This window comes from Limanda limanda, chromosome 1, assembly GCF_963576545.1.
Source record: "Limanda limanda chromosome 1, fLimLim1.1, whole genome shotgun sequence".
In the NCBI taxonomy this organism is placed as follows: domain Eukaryota; kingdom Metazoa; phylum Chordata; class Actinopteri; order Pleuronectiformes; family Pleuronectidae; genus Limanda; species Limanda limanda.
Genome location: NC_083636.1, coordinates 36,023,461 through 36,040,096, shown reverse-complemented (window position 1 = coordinate 36,040,096; position 16,636 = coordinate 36,023,461). Strand labels below are relative to the sequence as shown.

The 16,636-nt window shown below is 41.1% G+C and overlaps 1 protein-coding gene across 1 annotated transcript; it reads left to right on the top strand.

Moving 5' to 3' along the window:
• The first annotated feature begins 1,859 nt into the window (after positions 1-1,859).
• On the top strand, positions 1,860-9,727 carry LOC133004128 (uncharacterized). Its single transcript, XM_061073909.1, has 10 exons — positions 1,860-1,900; positions 2,782-2,842; positions 2,944-3,200; positions 4,029-4,125; positions 4,426-4,692; positions 5,688-5,798; positions 7,605-7,673; positions 8,087-8,137; positions 8,224-8,347; positions 8,469-9,727. The coding sequence occupies exons 1-10, from the start codon at positions 1,874-1,876 to the stop codon at positions 8,935-8,937; spliced, it is 1,533 nt and encodes a 510-aa protein (XP_060929892.1). The 5' UTR covers positions 1,860-1,873; the 3' UTR covers positions 8,938-9,727.
• Positions 9,728-16,636: the final 6,909 nt, after the last annotated feature.

The following is a 16,636-nucleotide window of genomic DNA, read 5'->3' as shown; positions in this document are numbered from 1 at the left end:
GTTTGTCAATATACATGTTGTGTTCTCTTATGGTTGCCGTCTATAAAGCACATTTAAATAGAAATGGTGACATGGCCTAAAATCAGTTTCTGTTGTAATGTGTAGAGAACAATGTTCTATATTTATTTAATGAATTACTTTAACTATATCTCATGGTCTTCAAAAGCCTGGATGACAATCACCAACATTTTTTGCTGATGAAGTCAGTGAGATGGATCTGAAAGAACCTGTGAAAGTTTCATGGATACTTTATTCTGTGATTTACTTTGCAGGCTATGTTTTTAAACCCAAACCATGAGATCAACTTTCATTTTAACATTACATGTCATTTAGCTGACGCTTTTGTCCAGAGCGACTAACATTTTTAGTACACTCAACATTTATGAGGGGCCATTTAGGGGTTCAGTATCTTGCCAAGCACACTTCGGCATGTAGATGGGGAAGTGTGGGGATTGAACCGGCAACCTTCTTGTTAGAGAACAACCACTCTACCCCCTAGGCCTGCAAACTATGTATGTTTGTTATTAAATATCTGTTATGGGCCACGTTGCTGGATAAAAAATACTTTCACTTTTGATTCCTCAAAATTAATTAATTATTTAAGTCTTGGTCTGAATTCTCTGCTGCTGGGATTCCATCAAGTTACGGTTTTAGTGGGTTTTACCAAAGCAGTTAGAGTAAATGCAACACGTCATCACATGACAGAGCTAAATCTCACTGAAGTGTAAACCAGCACATGATGCTTTGAACTGCAGTTCATGAAACTGCTGATGCAAAACTGAACTGAACTTAGGACATCACATTCAAGACAGAACTGATCACAGAGACTGAATCAGATAGTTTCTGTACCTGACTGTCTCTCTCTCTCTCTCTCTCTCTCTCTCTCTCTCTCTCTCTCTCTCTCTCTCTCTCTCTCTCTCTCTCTCTCTCTCTCTCACACACCTCTCTATATGTGGATAGATAGATAGATAGATAGATAGATAGATAGATAGATAGATAGATAGATAGATAGATAGATAGATAGATAGATAGATAGATAGATAGATAGATAGATAGATAGATAGATAGATAGATAGATAGATAGATAGATAGATAGATAGATAGATAGATAGATAGATAGATAGATAGATAGATAGATAGATAGATAGATAGATAGATAGATAGATAGATAGATAGATAGATGGATGGATGGATGGATGGATGGATGGATGGATGGATGGATGGATAGATAGATAGATAGATAGATAGATAGATAGATAGATAGATAGATAGATAGATAGATAGATAGATAGATAGATAGATAGATAGATAGATAGATAGATAGATAGATAGATAGATAGATAGATAGATAGATAGATAGATAGATAGATAGATAGATAGATAGATAGATAGATAGATAGATAGATAGATAGATAGATAGATAGATAGATAGATAGATAGATAGATAGATAGATAGATAGATAGATAGATAGATAGATAGATAGATAGATAGATAGATAGATAGATAGATAGATAGATAGATAGATAGATAGATAGATAGATAGATAGATAGATAGATAGATAGATAGATAGATAGATAGATAGATGGGTTGGGAGATAGTCTCATCGAGTTCCGAATGTTATTCCCAGGGTTTGTTCAGTTATGTTATGAAATACCATTGCCTGAGTCTCTACTGTCAGGAAACTTCTCTACTTCCTTCAGAACAACCGTTAGCTGCCAGGAGCCTGTTTACTGTTTCCCATCAACAGATTATGTCAGATTTTGGGTTTGAGAGTGTGTGTGGGAGGGGCAGTGAAACTCAGAGGAACTTCATATAAAGAGCGCTCGCTGCAGCTCAGATCATTCACAGCTACAGGAAGAAGGAAACACCACATGAAAAAACTATTACTGTCACTGCAGGTAAGAACGCACTTTATGAGCTCATATAAAACAACAGCAACTTTAAAACTTAATTTGTTCTTATTTCTTATGTTTATTCTTATTTTTATTATCATGTTTCTTCTTCCTATTATATTGTTGTTTTTCAATATTAAACATTTGGTGCTAGTAGAGGTTTATTTATGAGGAATTACTTATGATATGTCATGTGTGTGTGTGTGTTTAGAATGACTGTAGACAACCCTGCCGACCTGCTTGATCAAGGCACTTAACTTTGAGGTTCAAATAACAAAAACTATTTGAATGGACTCTATGTGCAAGACACACAAAGAAATGCAGCTGAACCTTCATTCAAATGCATGCAAAGTTGTGCAGAGCTGCAGCCATAGACTGTATATAAAGAATAAATATCTTTATATTATATACAATCTACAGCTGTGGCTCCATTTGAAAGGAAAACAGCACAGAAAATGAAAACTCTTGTGCTTTTTACATCAACATTTCACTCAATAAACAAGTCAAATGTGTGTAGGATTTATTTAAAGCTTGACTTGTATGAATGGGAAGATCATTGTCCTGAAGGAATAACTAAAGATAAACATTCATGCTAAGGTAAACAAGGTGACGGCTGCATACAGAGTCAAACCGCAACATTCTTGTTTCTTTCTAAACCAAAAAAGGAAGTAATGCTTTGCTGCTGAATCATGCTTAGATAAGGGGCAAACAATTTGGGCTCATAATCATGTGACCATGTGCTTTGCTCCTCGTGGTTGTTCAGAGTAAATAGCAATGTGATTAAACTCTTCCTCAGTAAAATGACTAATGTTGTAAATAGCATGAGGTCAAACATGCCGTTAAATGAGTCAGCATCTGAAAAAACTCCCCTTGTGTGTTTTCCTCAGCTCTCAATGGACTGGGCCCTGTTTGTAATTTTGCAAGTCTTGTTTCAGCCATCGCTCTCAGGTGTGTACAACAACTGACATGTAATTAAAAGCTCAAATTGAGTCTACATGAGACCTGTTCAACCTAATTTCTACATGAATCTTTGGATTATCTCTGTGCAGACCTGTTCACTGTTGAGGCGGATCGAAACACGTATGAGGCGGAGTTCGGAAGAGACGTGGTGATGGGCTGCGGGTTTCAGCCTCTACCGTCAAACTCTGACCCAGAGCTAAGGGTGACCTGGCACTGGATCAAAAGTGCCAAATCCCGGGATGTGTACCGGATAACTAACGGCGTGGAGCAGTCCGCATCTCCGGAGTATCAGGGCCGAGTAACACTCCTTAAAGAGGAGCTGAAAATTGGCTGGGCCAAACTAAAGGTGATTTCTCATATAACATTTGTTGGGCGTGGGTTATTTCCTGTAAAAATTCCCCCAAGTTACATAAAACATGAGCTGTCTCCTTTTCATCCTGTGGGGACTGACTCATGTGAGGGTCAAATTCCTCCCTTGTCCTGCGGAGTGGCGGCACAGGACGACCCAGACAGCTGACATTTGAAAAAGTCTCATATTTATCCAGGAAATAATATCTGCGGTATCACCATCTTTCAGTTGTGAAGATTTGGTGCCTCTCTCACTTTACCAACCCATAATTTGGTATTTTCAGACGCGTCTCTTTGATACACACACACAGGAGTAATCACTAGTCAGTCTCAGATGTGAATAGAGTTTCCAGAAAAAATGAGCCCTTGAACTACTTACAATCACAGAAACCGAGGTGGGATTTAGGACAAACGAATTGCTTTGGCCTCACTTATCTGGAGCTGTCATGTCGTCCATCTTTATTTACAGCCTATGGTTTGGCCACTATGGAAATCACCAAATTTACCAGATATAATCATCATAAACTTCCTCTTTCTGGTGAAGAACTCAAATAAACGCAGCTGTGAATAGTCTACGAGTTGTATATGTGTCCATAAGATACTGGACTTACTTTCTTTTCTTAAAGAATGGATGAATGAGAATAAAAATCTTTGCAGATACATAAAAAGTGGGTCATAACGTTGATGAAAGCTCAATTGATGAACTTTTCAGCAGGTAGTTGATCTTTAAAACATGGAACACAGAATTCAAACCGTTCGTCTATGTGACTCTAACGTGTCACTTGTGAGGATAATTCATGAATCTTCTTCTTTGCTCACGTTACAGCTCTCCAATCTCCGGATCAACGACTCCGGGATGTATCAGTGTTTGGTGGAGACGGCAAAAGGAGCCGACTATAAGACGATCACTCTGTCTGTTGTAGGTAGGTACACACCACAGCTATGACAGTACAACAGTCACTTTGGTAGAGTAAAGACTTCGGGGGCTTAGTTCTGCGAAGGCTCTTTGGCAATGATCGGTGTTGTGACATTTCTGGGAAGTGAAGAAACTCGATCATTCTGAAAATGAAACCTACAAGCGAGTGTCTGTTTGGCTTATTTAAACATTCCTCAAGATATCCCTCTCCCCATCAATAACATGCAAGATCATATCATAGTATTTTTGTGCTCTGGTTCTAATCGATCTTTTCTCCTTTTGTATTTATTCTGCACTTCTCCTCCAGCACCTTATAAATCAGTGACTAAACGCATAGAGAAGACCGCAGAGGGGCATCAGGTGCTATTGACCTGTCAATCAGAGGGATACCCCGAGTCGTCTGTTGTGTGGCAGGACGGACGCCGGCAGGGAATCAAACCCAACACCACCGCTGTGCTAACAGCCAACCAGCTGTTTACAGTCACCAGTCAGATACGTGTCAATGCACGGGACAAAAACAACTACACATGCAACTTTACTAACGACGCCCTCTTCGCGACATTTCAAGTTCCAGGTAAGTTTTCTTTGAGCCTTCCACTGAAGACATATCAAACCATTTTCCACAGACAAAATAAAACTGTACCAGTTTGATGTGTGAAAAGCTAGATGTTGTGGGTGTGCAGAGGAAATACCTCATCATTGCCAACTTATCACTCAACCACCTCTGTTTCCACGGCCTATATAGCTTCTCTCAGACAGAAACGTCTGACAGTATAGATTCCTGTATGAGCAGTGAAAGTGTAGGTGGTGTTTGAGGTCGGATGCAAGAGGTGTTATCATGTGTTGAACCGTGTGACTTCCTGGCTCTGCCTGTATGTGCCCATGCTTTTCTTCTGCTCTATTGGCTGCTGCACGTCAAGTATTATCAGTATTTTTAAATGAATATATTATTCTCAGCGGTTTACTGCAACCAAAATTAATAAGAGCTGTTTGTTTATTTTTTGATGAATAAAGGGAAATGGGTCAAAGTGAAAAAGACCAAGGTTTAGCAACACTAATCAAAACAACAATTTCTGCAAAGCATGAGAAGCTTTAACAGCTGCAGTTATTTGAGGAAGTTTGTCATGGAGGTTTTTGGTATGTTTGGTGTTTTCCACTTTGGCCCAACAGTAGACTGTAAATACAAACAAACATGACAGTTCCCCACAAGTGAAGGCAAGGTGTCTGGACCGTCATCTGCAGTGTGGGTCATAAACCCCACTTCCTCCATGTGAGTGGATGGGACATGGACCAAACAAAACAGTGAAAGTGAAAGTGGAGAAGTTTTCTCAAAGTTGTTTTCTCATTTTAGGTGGTTTTAATCACACTGATACATGTTTAAGTGCTAAGTTTTTATGTTATGTTTATGTTTGAGCGTTATTACCGTAGATACATTGGCTTTATTTATGGATAGCGACAGGAAGTGGGAGAGTGTCGTCCGTCTGCAGTCTCTGGGCCTAACATTTTAAAAGCATGGGTGTAAATGAGTGTAGGCCAACACTTGTCCTGACTCTGTCGCTCTTTCCACAGATGAAATACCTATTCCACAGATAAAAAACGAGGCTCTCTACATCATACTGAGCATCGGAGCCGTAATGACCGTGATCATCGCTGCCGTGCTCATCTACAGACAACGAAAAGGTAACGATTCCTTCTGTTCTTCACGTGAACACCACAAGCATTAAAATCAACAACACAGAGACCGCAGGTGCAGAAAGGGGAGGAATATTGAAAATCTAAATCAGAATAAAAATGGTCTTGTCCACCGGCACAGCAATGCATCATGACTCAGAACAGCTAGAGTGAAATGTTAAAGTGACACAGTGACAAATAGCAGCAATACAAGCGATACATCCTGCAGAATGTTAACGCTCATCGGCCACAGTGGAAGTAACAACAACCGAAACTAACAGATACAACTGCACAATATGATAACAGTTATAATGAACACGTTCCAGGGGTCTCAGGGGGCACCGTTGAGCCATTTTGCAACGCCCATTGAAAATTCCTCCATAATACGTACATTTCCACCACTTTCTAACTTTCTGCAAATTTTGGTAAGAATTTGAGCATGGTAAAGCCCTCAAAAAGCCAATTCATTTGCCTGAATAATAATAATAATAATAATAATAATAATAATAATAATAATAATAATAATAATAATAATAATAATAATAATAATAATAATAATCCTTACAATTTAATAGGGCCTCACCTGTCAGTGCCTGGCAGTGCTCAGGCCCTAAAAACAGGCTGTGGTTATGATGGGTGTGTTGACACTTAAACTATTATAACGAAAGGAAGGTGGAGAATCCAGTTATTTGGGGACGTGCCAGCTCTTAACTTTATTATTTCCTCATTGAAGGTGTTCACACTGGTTTGTTTTTAACACTGGTTTAGTTTAAAAAACAGAGAACCTTAACTTACTCTATCACTGCATTCATTAGTCAGCATTAAAAATCTAACCTTCACAGGTCAGTCCACGTGAGCTCTGATATTTACTGAGATGTATGTTTACCTAAGTCATTCTCCCACTGAAAAGAGGAAGTGTTATGACATGTTGGGTGTTTACAGATCATGTACCGTAAAGCCCTGTCATCTATCTTTCGAGGGAATTTTATCAGCACATGATCTCATACTTTTGGAACCGACATGTGTCACAACCAAAAAAACTACAGAAACACTCCCTTATCAGGGTGTGTGCACGTGTGTGTTTGTGTGTCTCAGGGGAATTCAGGGTTATTTGTAAATGCATGGCTGGTCTTTAAGTGTTGCACGTTTGTAGAATCCTCCAACAAACACCTCCATAGTTTCTACAGAGACTGAATCACACGTTTCTATATATGTATGAATGTATGTACACGATAAGAAGACGACTTCCTTAGTTACTTGTGTGGGAAAATAGAAACTTATGAAAGAGTGAACCTTAAAAAAAGGAAATAAGTATAGCACATGGACTCACAGGCAAGAATGTTGCATCGGTACTAAAATATACCAAATATTCAAACATTATAATCGTTCTTTATTATATCATCATAACAGCATAAGACCCAGGGCCACACCAAGGCAGGTAGAGACAGATAATATACTAAGAGACTCAGATTGGTCCACTCCAGATTCAAAACATGATGCAAAACAGTATCAGGTAATTCCAAAGGTGGAAAACACGTTGGAGCAGGAAGTAAAACCACACTTTGAAGGTGATTTTCCAAAAACAGAACACGTTATTACTCGAAGACAACGTGTAGAGTCACAGAAGGGACAGATCACGACACAGAGAGGATACATGACATCAGCATTCTGTCAAACAGGAAGAGAAAGGAGTTCATGTTAATCAAGCTGGTTTAAATCATTTACTGAAACAACATACAGAGCTAAAACAAACATGTACAGATAATGACTTCCACTCTGTTCTCGATTAAAAGCAATATGTGTGTGTTCGTGTAGGATCCATCGCTCTGAGTGCCAGGAACCTTCTGGGTGTTCATCCGGCTCGACCTTGTCCTTCTGCCGCCTGTGAGTTTGAACACAGCTCTTTTTACTTTTACTGTTGAGTCTCATCTGTTGCTCACTATCAGCAATACCTTGCGATGATGGAGCTGAGGGGTTTTATTTACAGCCTCATGTTGTGAGAAGTGGAAACTGTGAACACAAAAGATTTCCTGCAACAGATAGTTTTGTGTTGCATTGAGAAGGCTGACATGATCATCCTCTACCATCTCCATGGTGATTCATTTCTCCATGTACGTTAGAAAAGCTCGATGAGGTTTGATAGACTGAAACAAAGCTATTCAAAAATGATTCTCCTGTGCACCCGTCTGTGTGCAAGTTATATATGAAATAAGTTATTTGATAAAGTAAATTATATAAAGTTTAAATATGTTATGTGAATGTTTTCGGTGTTCTAACAACACTTTTCTCTCCATCAGGTCTACAAATAAATACAGGAGACGAGGAGGAGAAAACTGTTTTCAATGAATGTAAGTGACTCGTCAATGCTCATTTAATTTGTCTTAACCCAAAAGTGTTGATAGGATCATGATCAAGTGTGTTGTGTTGTTTGCAGATGGCAGAGAGCAAAATCTGGGGGTGTTTCTGAGAGCGCATTATTCCGACTCCTTCAGTAAAGAGCTGAGTCGGCCGTGGGACGTTGTCACCGTGGAGGAGTTACCTCCCAGGCTGAAAAACAAGTGAGTCACAAATACTCATTTCAGGACGGAACATAGGTAGCAAGACATTCAAAGGTAAAGTCTGTATTTTGTGAAATTGTCAGGCCTCTAGTTTATACAGTTTGTTGTTGTTTTTTTTCAGTGAGGGCCAGTACATAAAACTTCAAGATGTACTCCCAGAAGCTGGAGAGACCCTTTTCCTCGAGGGACCTCCAGGGAGCGGGAAGACGCACCTAGCCCAGATCCTGGTCTCTTCCTGGACCGGGGGACGGACAAACCTCATCGATCTCAGCATCCTCCGACTTCTGGTTCACGTCGACTGCAGCGCTGTGGAGGGCGAACTGTTCCAGGAAGTAATGTCTCAACTCTCGCTGATGAACAAAACGACAGCGGACGAGCTGAGGACAGTGTTAACCAGCTGCAGCGAGGCTCTGCTGTTGTTGGACGGGTACAGAGAAGGAAGCAAAACTTTTGATGATTCCTTAAAGAGGTTCCTGAGTGAGAGGGGGGGTTGCAGGGTGCTGATCATGGCCTCGCCTGCAAACTGCCCCACGCTCAAGGCGGCATGTGGAACAGGAGGGATCCTTAGGCTCGAAACACAAACTCTGTAATACAGATTTATGACATCAATGCACTTGTTACGTTTTGATTATTTTTGTATTTATAGTTTGCATGATGCTTTGTTTTTGTAGTAGTTGTTGTCTGGTCCAATTTTTTAAAAGCCCAAATGCTGCAAAATGTAAATTCAAAGTATTATCCAGTTTACATGAGAAATGTTATTAATTTAGCTATTGTGTTCTATGTTTTGTTACATGTCAACCTTTTTTCACAAGTTTATAAAACAAAAACAAAAGTACCTACATCTTTTATTATGCCTCAGTGCCAGCACATGCCGGAGTCAATACGCGCAAACTTTGAATCAAGGATTAACTATTTACAATTTGGTGGTCAGAGAACTGAAACTGCACTTATTTTTGGAGGCTTACACCTGAAGGGGTGATGATTCCAGTGGTATCCCTTTACAGTTTGCACCAGTCACGAAACCCCTAGTAGTGATTTCAGCTATACTTTAAACTCTGTCTCCTTTAGATGTGATAGTTCACAAAAGTTGGTTCAGTTTCTGTTCTGTCTCAGAGCAGGAGAAAGAGAAAGATCATTATTAGGGTCAGCGACTGCAAGCTGTTACAGTAAAAGGGAAATGACTCAGTGTTCCTGGCATGAGACTCTGCTGATGCCAGTAACATTGGATTTTATTTCTGTTTGTTCTTTATTTTCTGGTAATTCTCTATCATGTGAACTTATTAATGAATCAGTCAGGTTTTCTTTCGGTCAGCCTCCTATTCTGTGTGTGTGTCAACAACTGTAAAAATCAACCTTCACACATGGAGAGAGAGGAAACTTTGTCTGTGTCTGTGTGATTTATCTCTGTAGCTGACCCCATGTGAGCTCCATTCCCCAAAATCCCCTGAACGTCAGCTGGGCTTGACTCCAGCCGACCCCACGACCCCAAAAGATAAGACGTACAACTAATGGGTGGAAGGATGAGAAAAGTATCTCATTGACCACATTAAGAACGTTTGCAAGTAACTGTAGATGCTTCTTAAAGCTGCACTTGTAAATATATCATGCACATTTTTATGAAAGCACACAAAGAATTACAAGTAATGGAAGGTTTTTGATTTTAGAATTCTTAGCTCTACAGTTCATTATAGCATCTTTCAGCTCATTGTTCAGGTTTTATGGCCAAGAACTTTCCATCAACCTTGTCTCTATTCACAGTGGTAGGAAGCTTTTTTTCAGTGAAAAAATTCTGACAGCCATCACAAATGACAGCTTTGTTCATTTCAGTAACAAACTGCGGTGACAAATGTTAAGAGGAATTACTGCAAGAAGCCAGAATCAAGGGAAATACCAAACAAATTGCAACATTTTGGAAAACGCAAATATACCGGAACAAATAAAAACAAGTGGTTTATGATGTTTGACGAGAAGCCTGTCAAAAAACTGATTTCCCAATCGTGAGGTCACACTGAAAGCCATTTAGTACAGGTCCTGGGGAAGATTTGTATGCGTTTCATTTACCGGAGAATATCTCAACTGTTATAGACTAATATGTCCCCACTGAACAACGTAGGATGTGTACCAAAATCTCTCTCCGGGACGAAAGTCCTGAAAATGACCACTATAGGTGACACTATTATCACACCACATGTGAATGGGACTTTTTTCCCCTTTGTAGATATCCTCATCAATTTCTACCAGGTTAATGTTCATATTAATAGAAATACTTTTTGTATTACACTTTGTCTAAAAAATAATATTAGAATATGCAAATGAGGCGATATCTCCTTATATATGCGTAAATAAACCCTTGAAGCTACAGATTTTCTTAGGTGATCACAATGTTCACAATGACCATGATTATAAGGTCATAGAAGAGTTTAAGCATTCTGATTTGATGATTAATTTCCCAGGACCTAGACTTATTAGGTTTTACAAATCATTTCTAAAAGATTTCTATCCCAAGAGGAAAATGTGTGGTTTCCTGTCTACATCATAATTTCACTAGATGGTGCCATCCTCCCTTTAGTGACGGCTCAGTGTGTCGCTGGAGACAGAAGCTGGACAATGTTTCTACAAGTGTTCCCATAGAAAGTGTATCTAAACAAAGAAATATTTCTATGTGATGCTCATGTCATGTATACATGATGTCAACAGATATGATAATAAATATCAGATGCAATCATAGGATATAGAAGATTTTTTTTACCACAGACATACATGTAAATGGATTTAAAGACATTACACACCATGATATACAGTATGTTATGACGTGTTTTCATTAAAAAGTTACTAAAAGCCCTGTAGAGTTTTAGAAGCAAATACACAGATGTGATTTTGATTGAGACACATTTTGAATAACCTTTCCATACAAATACAACTTAAGCAGAATGAACGTCTGCAATGACAATAGTTGAAACACATGAATGACACTTAGTCGAGCCCATACTTCCCAACAGGACCCTGAAATTCAATCAAATTGCAGCAAATCACACACTCGCAGAAATCAGTCCTTTAATTATGCCTGATGTTTTTCACCATAATTAATTAATTATTCCCTGGGAAATCTGTGTGAAAAAAACCCGCCCATCATTCCACCGAATTTTGTTGGAAATCCATTGTGCAACATTTACGTAATCCTGCTGGCAAACACAAAAGACAATCTGCTTAGTGGAGCTAATGAGTGTAAATATTATCATATGTGGAAAAAACAATGAAACGGGTCAAACAGGCTCATGGAACTCAAAGGTCAAAAGCTTTAACTTGGCAGCGAGATAAATGGCATGGTGGCTTAGTGGTTAGATTCCCAGTTAAGATAAGTCACAGGTTTGATCTCTTCCATTGAATCTGCACAGACTCATAATCAATGTTATAACATTAAGATGCTGAAACAAAAAAGTGTCAAAAAACCATACTGGTTATAAACGTGTGTTACGGTTTGTATTAAATGATACAGCACACAGGTGGGAAGGGGCCATTAAAGGCCCAAAAACCAATGCTGCTCTTTGAGTTGTAGGTTCCATTCTGGAGTTTGAACACACAACTCTGCGCTCACCGACCCGGCCTGCTGGGTAATTGGGATCAGATGAGTGGCAGCAGAAGCGAGGCAACCTGGTTCTCCGGGACCCACAGTAACCTGGAAGCATTTATTTTATGGAAAAGATGTTTAGTTAAAGTGCAGCTCTGCAGCCCAGCCCCTCTAATGACTCCCCAGTTCTTTTGCCCAGGCGTGGAGACAGAGGCCTGTGATGGATATGACTGGTGAAACAGGGACACACACACACACACACACACACACACATGCTCCCATCGCCGTGCACTGTGATGGATATGACTGGTGAAAGCTCTGAACACTGTTTCCTGAGTCCTTCACTTCCTTCCTGTGAAGGCCTGGATTGGCCGAGCTCACCCGACTCGGACCGGATTGGATTGCAGATTAACCGGCTTCCTGTCCAATCCGTTGGCCGCCGCCTGCCTAACGGTCACTTGTGCTTACGAGCACCCGGTGACGCTGCTGAGGATGAATGACTCTGCTCAGGATGGATGAGACGCTGCAGGCTGGAGGTTGAGGTCCGGGTGGGGGGGTGCTGATATGTGCGGACATGTAATGAACAATGACTCAGTCCAAAACAACATCGTGTCTATGTGTGTGCACATTCAAGCTTTTCCTGACATTCAACAGCCTCCACGCCTCATTATTCGAGCAGCGTATGTTTTGTCTTGTTGAGCTGCAGCAGATGGGAGTTACATGTTCCTCAAGTGGCTACTGCCCTGCAAAAACCCTCATGGAGTTATTTTCATATGAATCGTATTTAAAAGCAAATGAAAAATAATTCTGCCCGTGTAGGGAAACGTTCCAGGACAAGTTAATGTCAAGCTAGAGATTCCAAGTGTCGTCTTTTTCACTCTCGCGAAGCCTTTTGCTTTATTCTCTCTTGTTTCGGTGAAGTTAATACAATGTGTATTGGAAACCAGTTGAAAAATACCGAAGCAATAGCAGATTTCAAAAAATCAAAACAGTTTTATTGTAAGAAAATGTGACTTTTGGCTCCCGAAGAAAATCTCATGATAGAAAAATGAGGCCGGAAAATGAAGTCAACATTGTAAACGATAGGAAATTATCTCAAAGAGCAGTCGTAGGACTATAAATACCTTATAGTCCAGATGTTCTGTTATATAGGATAATGTTTGAGATAATAAAAAAAACAGATACTTTTCCCTCGTTATTTTTCTTTGCGTAACAACTGGTTCAGCAGTTCCTTCAGTTTTTTAAAAAGGATGTAAATGACATATGTTTGTAAATTGGTTCCATTGTCATTCCCTCCACCATCTCGCCACTACAGGTCTCCAACGCCACCCACCCCACACCTCTCCTCCTCCCTCCCTCGTTCTCCCGCTCTCTTGCTGGCAGCCCTTGATTACACTTGTCTCCTGGGGGAAGGTTTAAACTCCTCAGAGATAGTAATATCGAGGGCACTACTGGCTAGTCACTTCAGATCAGGGCGGGGGGAGGAAATGGCGACGGACATAAAGCTAAATATATAATTCCTCCCATGCTGGTAATCACGACGTCCAGACGATTTGAAATGACAGTTTAACCACTTTGGACTGAGGAACGCTTTGTCCGGATTTGAGAAGCAGGAGGTGTGTGTGTGTGTGTGTGTACGTGTGTACGTGTGTGTGTGTGTGTGTGTGTGTGTGTGTGTTGCAGCATCTGGTTGGTACCAATGATGGTTGGGTTAGCCTCCTTGTGGATATAGAGACTATCCAAAGGGGCCCGTGTGGTCCTCTTCAAATGCACGTGTGGGGGGGGGGGGGGGGGGGGGGGGGGGGGGGAGGGAGCGCACGTTCCACTGAGTTAAAATGGATCGCAGAAGCAGACAGGAGCAATTCTGTGAATGACTGACGGGCCAAGAGCTCCGGAAGGAAACACTCTCGCCGCCCCGGTATTAGTTTACCTGATTATTAGGATATCCAGCTTCCTCCTAAAATGGCCGGCCATTTCCCTGTTAGAGGCGGTGAGCACGCCCACCTGGATTAGGCCTAAACGTGGTCTGCATTACAGCTGGGCCCGGAGAGCCAAGCATCGGCTCCACCGGCTCCGTCTATAAATATTAATGGGCTAATCTGCACATATTCTTCTCCTCCGAGGTCGGTTACCGCATCCCGGCGAAGGGTCAGAGATACTCTGGTGAACATCGAATCCATTTAAAATTTAAGTTCACTTTGCATATGCAGAGGTTCTCGCTCCAGACGGGCGCTCGATGGGCCTCGTCCCCATCATCACATCGCAGGGGGAGAGGGCAGCTCGCATTCACGCGCTGATTGAATCCTTGATGAGATCTTGATGGTGGCTTCTTGCACTCTGACGCTCTTTAACACTCCAGAGGTGATGAGGAGAGAGAGAGAGAGAGAGGAGGGAATCAGAAGTGTGTGTGTGTGGTTGTGTGGTTGTGTGTGTGTGTGTGTGTGTGTGTGTGTGTGTGTGTGTGTGTGTGTGTGTGTGTGTGTGTGTGTGTGTGTGTGTGTGTGTGTGTGTGTGTGTGTGTGAGTGGGCGCTCAATTCAATTCTGTCTGCCCTGAAGTGGCTCTGCCTCACTCACAGGCCTCCTCGGCAGTTTGGCTCCTGCCGGGGGAAATGTGGCTCGATGTTGCGGCTGTAATCACCGGCAGCACAAAGGGAAGAGAGCGAGCGGAGGGGCACTGTATACATCTTTATTATATACATTTACATAATTCTCTCATACGCCATATGATATAATCTAGGTTGTTTTCAGACCATTGACAAGCTTCTCTATAGATAAGAATATCGCAGTCCAGAGACGCACATGGAAGTAAGAGCTATATGGGGCAGAAAGAAAAATGAAAGGGTGGAGAAACATTTTAAGAGATTTGGATTATTTTGTCACACGAGTGTAAATTGTATTATTTTCATGATTATATGGGACATTTCCAACAACAAAATACTGACTAAACTGAAACCTACTGCATCTAGCACACATCCAGAAGTTACTGGAGATAATTTTAAGTGAGACAGAGAAAATTTTATTTTCCCTTCCTTGTTCTCTCCCGCTGCTCTGGGTAAATAGAATGCCTCCTTGATGTATTTGCCCTTAAAAGAAACCATTCCAAACTTATGTCACAATTATACTTCTGTCAAAAAACTAAGTTGACCATTTTCACAGCATTTAAAAACATCTTGTTAGACCTAAAAAAAACATTTGTTGAAAATGGGAATTGCTGGATTTTGATGCTTCTCTATTTAAGTGCAGCTTTAAAAGGAGCTTGCTGTGTGTAGAGTATGTGGTTGTCTTTCCCTAAATGCACCAGCAGTGGATGAAGAGCTCGACTATTAAATCAAACGTCTGCAGGAGTAATTTAGATTTGTATATTTTTGTGAGGAATCACCAAAGGACACAGAAAAACCTCTGTTGCTCTCCCGCTTGCACACAAATGCCGTCACACACACACACGCACACACACACACACACACACACGTCAAAAGGCGGTGCTAGTTGTAAACATTTGAAAGGAACAGGGGTAATTCACTTGATAAATGTCAACCGAAATGAAGCTATCAGCTGAAAGCAATTTCCTCGTGCTTGTCTGTGTTCTGCACCAAGGACCTGGGAGATTTTCACCCCTCCATCGATCATGAAGCCTCTGTTTTAGGCCAAGGTACACAATGCCCTCAAATTGCTGACATATGGACCGAGAATCACCACGGAAACCTGCCATTTCCAGCCCGCCTCTGCTCCGTCCCGACCCAGCCACTCCTCTGCTAAACTCTTGTTTATCCAGCGACTCTGGTCTGTTTAGGCCATTAAAGCCGAGCTGTGCGAGGAGACACGGGGCCAAGGCAAATGTAATGAAGCCGCAATCTGTAGCATGCAATTTAGCACTGCTACCATGCAGCAGCAAAGATGAAAAAAAAATTTAAACCATGAACGCAGCATTGTCACTGCTCCTCAATTCATTCGCTCTATTTTGAAGAAATCGGAAGGTTTTCTGGTAGAGACATAATTAGCAGTTTGCAGTCCTGCAGCTCTGTAATTATAAATCAATGGGTGGCTATAAAACTAACTGTGTGGACCAACCGTGGCTGCTGGTGACCAGTAGCAGAGGAAGTGACACCAACCACATAATGATATGGAAAGCCTCGATGGTGTAAACAGCAGATGCATGAAAGCAAAGCTGCGTGTGTCTGCTTGTATTTATATCTTTGTGAGGACAATCTTAGGCATGGACCTAACGGAAGGAGGACATTTCGGAAAGTGGCCTTCACTTTTTCCAAGGGCTGTTGAGGACTTGATTTAGGGTTAGAGATGTGTGAGTAAGGACAGAGGTTGGGCTTGGCCATTGAGTTGTGATGGTTAATATTAGGGTAAGGGCAAAGGAAATGCCGTGTGACACTGAGTGTCCTTATTGAAGCCGTTTTCAGACACAATCTCCAGAAAATGCACCAAAAAATCAGGTCTGGATAATTTTCAGAGTTTGTCTTTCATATATGGAGAACACAGCAGGAGAATGACGCGTTCACAACAACTGGAAAATGTAACATTCATCTCCTCGTCTTTCCTATTTGACGTACATGTGTGACTCCTCTTTTTCATTCTGACGCATTTCTCACTGGGAATTTTCAAGATTCAAATTCAAGAAAACATCTGGACTTGGAAATTTACAGCCCCTCCGAAAGATTTCAGGGAGATGTTGGTTGCATGTGCAGCTTAAGACAGAAGTACAAGTTTG